The sequence below is a fragment of the Haliotis asinina genome, chromosome 8 (genome assembly GCF_037392515.1).
Source record: "Haliotis asinina isolate JCU_RB_2024 chromosome 8, JCU_Hal_asi_v2, whole genome shotgun sequence".
Lineage (NCBI taxonomy): Eukaryota > Metazoa > Mollusca > Gastropoda > Lepetellida > Haliotidae > Haliotis > Haliotis asinina.
Window position 1 is genome coordinate 20,622,007 of NC_090287.1, and position 10,558 is coordinate 20,632,564.

Below are 10,558 nucleotides of genomic sequence, written 5' to 3' on the forward strand. Positions count from 1 at the left end.
AATGTTTATGTGAAATTATGATTTAGAAACAGCACGCTCTTGGCTCCTTCTACCGTAGTGGGCGTGGTTGGACCTCATAAGTATGCATGTAGACGCAGGTAACGTTGATAAGAGGGCGAGTATGGTTTAATGCCGCTTTTAGCTATATTCCAGCAATATCACGGCGGGGAACACCAGATATGGGCTTAACACATTTTAACGATGGGATCGAGTGTGGGTCTTCGGCATGACGAGTCAACGCTTTAACCACTGGGCTACCCAACCGCCCCTTATAAAGAGAGAGATGACAGTGAGTTCGATGCCTGTGTTTAATGTATTTAGGGGAGTGATTTACTTAACATGTTTTACTTTCTGCCGTTTGACCTTGCGGGAAATGTGTAAGTGGTTTTAATAATATTATGCTTTTGAACAGTGTTGGAGTATCTTCCACGACTTTCATTTTATTTTAAGAGGAAAGCCCAAACGGCAGCTTGTTTATTACAACAACGGGTTTGATGCGGATAATCATAATCAGTACGAACTCGGGATGCGATCTAAACGTCAGCAGATCCTGGTACTGCTAAAGGATGAAACCCGCATCTGCGACATCGCCAACGAGTGAACCTCCCATTTAGACCCATTTTTCTTTGCACAGTTACTCAATAAATCGTTGAAAACATCACACAGTTCAAGATATCCAGCGTCCCTCTGATACCCAAATACCCCAAACAATAGAGAACCCCGAGTAGACAGTCTCTTGTTCTGTCCTCGGCCCCGTCATACCAAAAAGACGCTAAATGGCATGGTACCTCAGTGAGCTGGCACATACAATGAGTTTGCACACATGCACATCCTCATATGAGCGAAATATTCTCAAGTACGACATTAGGCCCCATTTCACCTCACTTCACCAAACAATAAAGATGTGTTCACGTTTGATCAACAATGACAGGATGTTATTGAGACACAAATTCACAGAGAAGGAAATTACCGTGCGTTATTGGTCACTTCTACAGACAGTATAGATGTACAGGACAGTCTTCCCTCAATTAGATTTCACGTACCATACCCTCTGTTGTCAAGGAAAATAGGAGGCAACACTAAATCATTCATAAAAGGTCAGCAGACGTAGAGGTATATTCCCAGTTATTTTTTCATCTCGGGACCATGTTTTGATTTCATTGTCTCACTGGACAGCACCACCAAACAAACAATGGGAGGTGAGGTGTTTTCAGACAATTGGAGGTTGACTCATTTACCTACATTGTATGTGGGAAATGGGCGTCTCATCATGCAGACTATGCTCACAGCTAGACGATAATTGTCACTCACTTTCTATTAATCCATTTCTGAATAAGTCCCTCAGATGCACATTGTGTGGCGTAGGAAGACTGGCCGCAGTCGGAAAATACAGAAGGCTCGGCTGTTGATAAGGTTAACGACTGTGCTACATTTTTTCTACCCAGAGTAAAAAGCCGAGAATATGGGTTCTGACTTTTGTAATCAGTGGAATAAAATGTCAGGACGAGAAGAGATAGGAAAATGTGATGAATTAACCAGGTTTTGTGCTGGTTATATTTGCACATGTGGTACATCTTGAAGCAACTCGATGTCTGCTGCAGCTTGTCAGCAGGGATTGAAGGACTTCGTTAAGCATTTTGTAAAATGTGTCCATGTGCGCCTTCACGATGTTGGGGAGATGATAAAAGAAGAGGGAATTGCATTCAAGAAAATGTGACATTTTCTGCAAAGTTCATCCTGTTGAAGCATATAGGGTGTATATACCACGGTAAATAACAGTGGCCCTGGAATGAAAAGCTAAGACTGACCTTAGAAACGATCGTTGTTCACTGTAACGATTCTGTCCTTAATCGAAAATGCCATTTCCTTTGGCATTATGGAATTTCATTGATTTGAAATCAAGTATTGTTCGATGGGTGAAAATGCACACAGTTATTCCAGTACAACATGTCCATCATTACAAAGTTCGGATGCTGCTGTAACTTTAATTAAGTTTGGAACTCATTAAGCAGCGAATTTTGTCGGATTTTTTTTTTTTTTTTGTAAACAAAAAGTGCAACCTAAAATTTCCATTGTGAAGAGTCACGCTCAGTTATGTGACAACCATTATAAAATAAATATACGTCTTCAAAAATATGAAATTTTACAGAACTCATTTTAGTCACATATAGTCTACAATGCCCACTGACTCACTCTTTCAAATCACCCGTCATTCTCAGCATGGGTTTCCAGTATGTAAGAATGATTAAAGGTAGCAATTTATAAGAAGTTCCTTATTTATTTATGGTTGCATCTAGCATATGTCACCTACCTTTTAACTTCCTTCAAATCTGTAAATATCATATGGCGTCCATTAAGATGTGGTTGCGTATAATGATTTGTATTTCCCAGTCAATTTGTTATTACTAAGCCTATCGACACGCGCCAGAAAGAGGAAGTAAGGAATGCAAGCTTGATTCGGCCACACATCTGACAACCATTTGGCGGAACATTCGTCATTAAATAATCCCAGTGGAAACGTATTTATTGTTGCTTTTGCTTCTACCATGGTAGTATATTTATCTTCTTGTCTTGTGCAGACCACGTGGGCTGGGGGATAATTTCCCCATTGTCGGGACACAAACACCATCCTCCCAGCACCCCAACATGAAACGCCAGTTGAAACCGCAGGTAGGCGTTAAGAGAGGTACATGTCAAACAATGGAAGAAATGACATAGAACTTACCCCCATGCTTGTTTCCCCAGCTACGTTCTTCGAGCCTTCGCCTCAAGGTGTGTTTCTGAGAGTCTGCCTAGCTAAGCAGACTTGCCTAGGGTATCCAGTCTCAATATCCCCAGTCACACGTTGGCCCCGTATTGCTATTACAGATCTTTTAGTCATGAGATGCTGCCATTCAGATTACCTTCTATAGTTCTCCTGCAGTTGTTTGTTGTAATCAGAACTTTTAGGTTTTGATTTTTTCGGTAGAAATCGATTGTTTTGTATTTCTTACTGTTGCAGAGATGTCAAAGCCCTGCAAATGAATCATGAGTCGATGCTGTTGTCAGTAACTGTGGTGATATACCTGGGCTCTTCCTGAAGCGACAAAATGCACCGTCTTTCTTTTCTATGGCAATTCCATATCCAAGACTGCCGCATGAAAAATATTTTTTGAGAATGGGTTCAATTATGTTTGTTAAGTGTGGTATGAGATTTTGACAAAATGGCATTTGGACTTGATGGTTCTCTTAATTTGTTGTTAAATCCCACCCAACGGGCTCATGTATATGTGTGTGATAAATGTATTATATATCAAAAACTTTACATCAGTAACTTTTTCTAGTTTCTCAGTTTCAAACAATGAATCTACCAACCGCCGCACGTGGATCAACGGTAGCAAAACAAACAGATCAATAAACATTCAAATCACAATTTACGAAATCTTTTAATTCATCAGTAAAATCTGTATTTACTCTTATTTGCTATTTGTCTCTAAATTCGGGTTCCAAAGGTACTTTTTTCCGAATCAAATATCACGAAGTGTTTCAAGAACTGCACAGAGCAAATGCCAACCATCAGCAATGTTATTGTTAACTTTCTTTATCAAACAGCGCGGTGAACAAACTGTATCAGTTGCATAAAGGCGTTTTATCACGCGGCATGAGTGTAAAGCGCCACGTGAGATGCCAAACACTCAAATCCATCTGATTACATCAAAGCAACAATAGCAAGCAAAGTATACGAAGATGTGTGCACGAAATGCTAAAGACCCAAGTTCAACGCAGGGTTAGTGCTTATAAACCTCACAATCTCTACGCCGCCTTGTTTTCACTCCCCTTGCAAAGGGATCGGGGATAGGTCTCGTGACTTGATAATACCTCCATGACATTACTCTCGAACCCAGACGGAATCCAGCTTCTTTAAGCAAATTTATTATCTAGAATATCCGGAAGAAAATGCACAAAGCCTCAGCTGGTTTAATAAAACAAAAGAGATGAATGATGCTCTTCCTAATCTGAAGGAGAGGACACGTGAACGGAACGTCGCGACGTTGGCGGCGATCTTAAGAACAACGACGATACGTAGATCTGATTTCCTCACTTCGACCTCACATCCGGGCATCTGATCGACGTTCCTGAAATACACGTACACAGACTCGCCTCTGTTTGTTGGACTGTTGCTTTGTTCTCTAAGTGTTCTCCATCTGGCGAGAGGAGAAAGAATGGGGATCAATTGGTGAAATTAACCCCCAGACAACATCTGACCTCTTGAGGATGATGCCAAACATACGTAGACGTCGACCATGAAAGAAACGTTAATTTCATTGTGGTGCTCTATTTGGTATGTGTATCGTTCATGGTCAAATTCAAATGGTCAAATTCAGTTTGATGAACATAGACACACACTTACAAACACATGTACGTACGTGCGTGCGTGCGTTTGTGTAGACGTAGATTAATGCAGACACAGACATGAACTGGAACAAACATTCAAAGAAACGAGTTTGATCATTAAATATTTTTTATGAAAATATATTTATACAGACCCGTGAAGATCCGGGATAGAATTTATCTTCAGCAACTTTTCGTAAGAGGCGACTAACTGGATCATTTGGTCAGGCTCTCTGACTTGGTTAACACGTCATCATATTCCAATTGCGCGGATCGATGCGCATGTGTTGATCACAGGATTGTCTGGTCCAGACTCTGGAATGGCATTAAACAGCAAGCCAAATCAACATTAATACATTGTACTTATTGCTTAATTTGACAAACGTTCTTTAGCAATGTATTATTCTAAAATGAAATTATATTCCAATGAAGAAGCTGTTCGTAAACTTTATTTCGTAGTTTCAAACATCGTTCAAACAGTTTTAAGTCATATAAGGGCACTGCCAATCCCTTGACCTATATTAGTGTTGGTTTATGTTATGCACAATTTGCATCCCGCGATTGTCCAGTATTTCTATATTTAATGTGTAAACGTCTCAGAACTCTTTCATCCTGTCGATTCCACCTTGGGTGCTGGGTTTGCCATCAGCTATTTTCCTGTTACTGGTGTCTATTACAGTGTTAATTGCTGCTGTGGATGACGTTTGTCTCGACTTCTTGTTATTACCATATACCCCAGAGACAAGGGCGCCTCAAAACGGGATACTCAAGTCTTCAGAGCAAGTGATTGCCAAAATAAACAAGCATTCTTCAAAGGATTCCAAAGTTTATCAATTTGACCATAAGGTGTTACGCGCAGTTGACCTTAACAAATCCCTGTTTAGGATAATTATTTCCAATCCTCAAGCTAAAGTCGTAGTCGACCACCAACAACACTGTTTGATGATGTTGGGAGGGGTCTTTACTCAGTCTGACGTATGTATGTTAATAGCCTTTAGCAGACTGACCAGTAGCCAGTCTTGGGGGATCGGAATGTCATCAAAGCAATTTAGTGGACACCTGGAGGACAAGGCACTTCTCAACCTGTTGTAATAGATTTATTCTCCAGGTCATGTAGGAACTTCGTTCACTAGTTAGACTGCCGTATACATGTATCTTGTTTTACAAACGTCGCGGTGGATGGGGCACTTGTCTTTAAAAAAACTGTGGTCAAAATAAAGTATTAAAACGGTGCCCAAACTCAGCTTTGATTCCTGTATCTGTTACAGGACCATCGAATACCCAATTCTTGCATGATTCCTCTTTTCCACAACCAAACATTGTGTATGCTTTCTTGTTTGGCAGTTTAGAAAAAGTACCTTGGCCATATATGTATGAACTGGATCAGATCTTTTGTTTGCTGACGACTTGCTGATATGACGAAAGACCTGGTAGCCCACTGGTTTCTTTTGTACAAGGATTAACATTGCTTGTCCCCTCTAACCAATATCATTGACACGGCAGTGAGTGAGTTCATATTCGGTAGTATATCATCTAAACCGTGAAAAGGCAAGCACTTCCTAATTTCACTTCTTGTTCCAGTTTCATTAGCATGTAGAAAATGGTTCATCTGACTATTTAGCTCATGGCGCCTATGGCTACGAGTTTGTTGTAAAATACTGTAGCAACAGAATCGACTTTGTGTTCCTGTCCAACGAAACGCAGAGAACCGAAACACAATTCGAGAACTCACAAATGTCAATATTTTGAATATGGGTCAATGCAATGCTGTGTAAAACTGTGTTAATAATCTTAAAATTGGATAGTAAGTGACAGTTACGATTGGCACAAATGCAGTGAGCAGAAACACCCTGATTGTAATTGCAGCGGCAGAGGATTGACCTTAATTGATTGTAATAGAGACCCGCTAACGGCATGGCTCCATGTGACCAACACAATCGAATTACGATGAAGCTCCGAGCGTGTTTTTATGCAAGACATTTGCTAACCTAGTCATTAAGCAGATGCAAATACACCGGAGTTAGGACTAGGAGTTAATGTTCATTTGCCTCGGGGTAGAAATGCCCCGTAAGGAGAGGGGACAAGGCGACTCCCTTACCCCCAGGCTTCCTTTGACCAGATGGTCCGCGTCCATTTGACACATAAACTGCAAACAAAGGGTGGGGGTGTTGGTGCCAGAGGCCCGGATCATTTTTAAGGAATGGTACTATTGGTCATTAATATTTGAACATTGTCATCTGAATGAGTGCTGATGCATAAAGGTGATATTGTATGAAATTCTGTCAGTTCTGTCAGGACAAAGGGAACGGCCAGACTTGTCCTTATACGAATACTGTTAACAGTTTCAACAATAGAACATTAAGAATAACAATCGTACTGATTCGTGATCTCAGATTGTAACGATTCACACCATTCTTCTCCATGAGAACCAAATATTCGGAAGCAGCTGAGTTGTACCAACTCATTAAGAAATAGTCAACTTGGTCTGATACAGAACAATGGAGAAAATGTCAATTTTTTGAACAAATAAAAGAAAAAGTTGATTCACTTGCAAGTCTAAATGTCAGAACGGATTTCATATAATATCGCACAAAAATAATTAGCTTTCCTTTGAGTGCTGTGATTCATCTAATGTATGATTTTACCTCAATATTTCTCGTGTGACGATATTGGGTTTTGTGTTTTCTTTTAAACGGTCTTTTATTTTGAAGAATATCTAATGAACAGAATCTCAACTGGTCATGCAGCAAACTCATTTCAAGTTACTCCTTTTTATTTCAGTACAAAACTTCGTAGCAAAATACCACTTCGTCATAATATGAGTTTTACGAGCTCTACTGAAAGCACTTAAGCGCTTCTTCACTATTTTTGTCATTTTGCCGAGGCGAAGGAGCGACTGGTGAACGTAGCTCAGCGAGGACCCTATGGTTCCCATACTTTTCAGTTGTCAGCTGTGTTATCACCTGTCCGGAAGTTTTGGGTTATATTTTATTACTGATATTACTATTTTTTCAACTACTGATTTGTACGCTTGCATTTTCTCCCATACCATTCAGAAGTGTTGTCAGGTAAAATGGTCACCTTGAAGATTGTGGTACTATGTAGCACTGTGCATACGTGATAACGCGTGTTTTACAGTGAACCACAATTACCTTTTAGAAGCCTCTTGGCATGACGCTACCATCGACTCTCCGCTCAACAGACACACGCTCCGTTGGCTTGACCATCGAGGTGGAGGGGGATATCTTAAAAGGAGGGATTGTCAACTTTTGCCGGGTGTAAATTTTGAATTTTGATATCCATCGTGTATTTGTGTCTGACTTTCTGTGTGTGCTGTCGTGTGCGTGAGTGTTGGTTGCGGGAAAGGGGGGGGGTGTGTCTAGAGAGGTATCACCTTGACACGTCACCATAGCTTTTTTCCATTATACGTATAGTTTCTTCTTCATAGACATCATCTTGTTTTGTTGATTATATCATGGGGTCGTTTACTAATTTTCAGTTAAAGCTAGCATTGGAAACACAAATATTACTAGGAGTATCACTTCGCAACCATCAGATGATACAGAATATGAGATCACATCGGAGTACCGACTCTACCAGCATGAGGTTATGAGGTGCAACGGTTGACCCCGAGGTGGACCACGTGCTATCCAAAAAAACGACGTTACAAGTTCTCCTCTCAGTAATTAGCACGCACCTTCTTCTCAACACATCACCTGTCTGCCCTCCTCCACCACCTGTCAGATGCTTGATCATTAAACTCTGCAACAGAAGCCGACAGCCAGACTTAAGGATGTCATCAAATTAGCACTATACCTGCTGTATGTCCGTAAAACGAGTTCAAATTACAAGGTTCCGTACAGTTGGAAAGAGGTAGTAAACTTGTAAATTGCTTTATCAGTACTCCTTAAAGAATAAAGCCACAATCGTGAGCCCTTAACTATCAACGGACTTCGGCTGGTCGATTAGGTTGACGATTAAGGGTTTGGGGGTTGGCTGATGCGGTTATCCATGTTTTGAAACGAAAATACACATACTTTAGGTTCAATTCTTCATCAAAGTAGCAGAATTGCATCTTTGAATTATCAGTATCCATACATACTTGTCATAATAACTGATTATATAAGAATATGACTGTCGTAATGATTAGTCTGACAAAGCGTGTGGGTGGGTCCGTCGATATTTAGACTGTCAACCTGCTTTAGTATTATCTAAATACAAGACGCTGTAGTTTAACTGAATCAATGCTGACTGCAACCTAAATGAACAGGACTAGTTCTTTCTCCTGACGGTGATTCTGAAATGTTCTTGTAGACATATTTCTTAGACATGACAAATAAGGTGAAGAAAACACGAACACAAAAACGTGCCATATTGTGTCAAATCCTTTGCAAATTCACTATAAAAAATTTCAGGTTCAGAATTAAAAACTGAAATACAGCTTGACATCCGACTCATCACTTAGTGCCTGTCACCCAGACCACGAAACTACGTCGTCGTCGAAATCAATATAATGTAGCAGTGTCCATCAATACTAACGAAAACATTTACCTTGTAATCAGCATGGGGGGGTGGGGTTAGTATCAGTCGTATTATACAATAAGTTGCCGATCACACATGTCAGTGATAACATCATCAAATAAATGTGTCTGTGTGTTTCGTGACAGAAAGATAAACAATAACACGAGACACGAAAATAAATCGGAACAGCAGATAAAGAATTTCTCGATTCGTCTTTATTTTAGTTGTCATCAATATTTAGTCGACTGGCCATGGGCGTGATGTTTGACTTCTTGCGTGTCTATTGCAATTGAGTGATCATTGTAATCCTAACCCAGTGACCTACTTTTACCTTAAATGGGATTGTTATTGATACGGGCTACACGTTGAAAGCAACAACATTTCCCTCACATCCAATCCTCTGTCCTCCATACCCATCCACCCTAACTCACACTCAAGACTCAGCCCCCATCCTTCATCCTCCATCCTTCACCTTCCACTCCTCATCCTCTATCCTCCATCCCCATCTCTCATCCCTCACCTTCTGCCTCCATCTCTCATCCTTCACCTTCAACCTCCATCTCTCATCCCTCACCTTCAACCTCCATCTCTCATCTCTACCCTCCAAACCCCGTCACAGCCTGCCACCCCATCTTCATTCCGCACTCCCATCTCCTAGTCTCTCATGCTTCACCTTCAACCTCCTTCTCTCATCTCTACCCTCCAAACCCCGTCACAGCCTGCCACCCCATCTTCATTCCGCACTCCCATCTCCTAGTCTCTCATGCTTCACCTTCAACCTCCTTCTCTCATCTCTACCCTCCAAACCCCGTCACAGCCTGCCACCCCATCTTCATTCCGCACTCCCATCTCCTAGTCTCTCATGCTTCACCTTCAACCTCCTTCTCTCATCTCTACCCTCCAAACCCCGTCACAGCCTGCCACCCCATCTTCATTCCGCAATCCCATCTCCTAGTCTCTCATGCTTCACCTTCACCACCCATCCTAAGACGTCCACCCCGCATCTCTCATCCCTCACCTGCAAATCCCATCCTCGACCGTCCATTCCCCATGTACATCCCGCACCTCCAACCCCCCATCTCTCATCCCTCACCTTCAAACCCCATCCTCAGTCCTCCATCCCCCATCTCTTATCCCTCACCCGCAAATCCCATCCTCAGTACTCGATCCCCCCTCTCCCATCCCTCACCTTCAACCCCCATCTTAAGTTCTCCATACCAAATCTCCCATCCCTTACCTTCAACCCCCATCCTAAATTCTTCATCCCCATCTCTCATCCGTCAACTTCACCCCCATCCTCAGACCTCCATTGCCATCGCTTACACCTCCCTCATTCACCACCATCTGAGACTTCTAATTTGTTCAAGACGAAGTCAGAGAGATAGTCTGTCTGACAGTAGCTGACCACATTATCTTCCCTACAGGCTAACCCTCCCTGCAGTTCTGAGTCTCTTAAAAAAGCAAGTGTAGATTTCCCAAGGTTCTGAATCTCTGGTCGGCCTTGGGCTCCTTTTCAGTTTAAAAGGTTTGTTTGTCACAATCAAAATAACATATTCAGAGACTAAGCATTAGTTTATCAGAGAGGGCTCCTTTTCAGTTTAAAAGGTTTGTTTGTCACAATCAAAATAACATATTCAGAGACTAAGCATTAGTTTATCAGAGAGGG

General features: G+C 41.5%; 1 protein-coding gene across 1 annotated transcript; it reads left to right on the top strand.

The window, feature by feature from the left end:
• Positions 1-526: 526 nt before the first annotated feature.
• LOC137295150 (uncharacterized) lies at positions 527-10,296 on the top strand. The gene is made up of 3 exons (XM_067826472.1): positions 527-597; positions 2,580-2,670; positions 9,331-10,296. Exons 1-3 carry the CDS (start codon positions 527-529, stop codon positions 10,294-10,296), a joined length of 1,128 nt encoding a protein of 375 aa, XP_067682573.1.
• The last annotated feature ends 262 nt before the right edge of the window (positions 10,297-10,558 follow it).

Excerpts from the sequence above, each read along its gene's own strand:
- LOC137295150 (XM_067826472.1), top strand. The coding sequence starts at position 527 with ATGCGATCTAAACGTCAGCAGATCCTGGTACTGCTAAAGGATGAAACC. Across the intron at positions 598-2,579 it reads ATCTGCGACATCGCCAACGA|ACCACGTGGGCTGGGGGATA; the intron begins GTGAACCTCCCA and ends TGTCTTGTGCAG. Across the intron at positions 2,671-9,330 it reads AACGCCAGTTGAAACCGCAG|ACTCAGCCCCCATCCTTCAT; the intron begins GTAGGCGTTAAG and ends CTCACACTCAAG.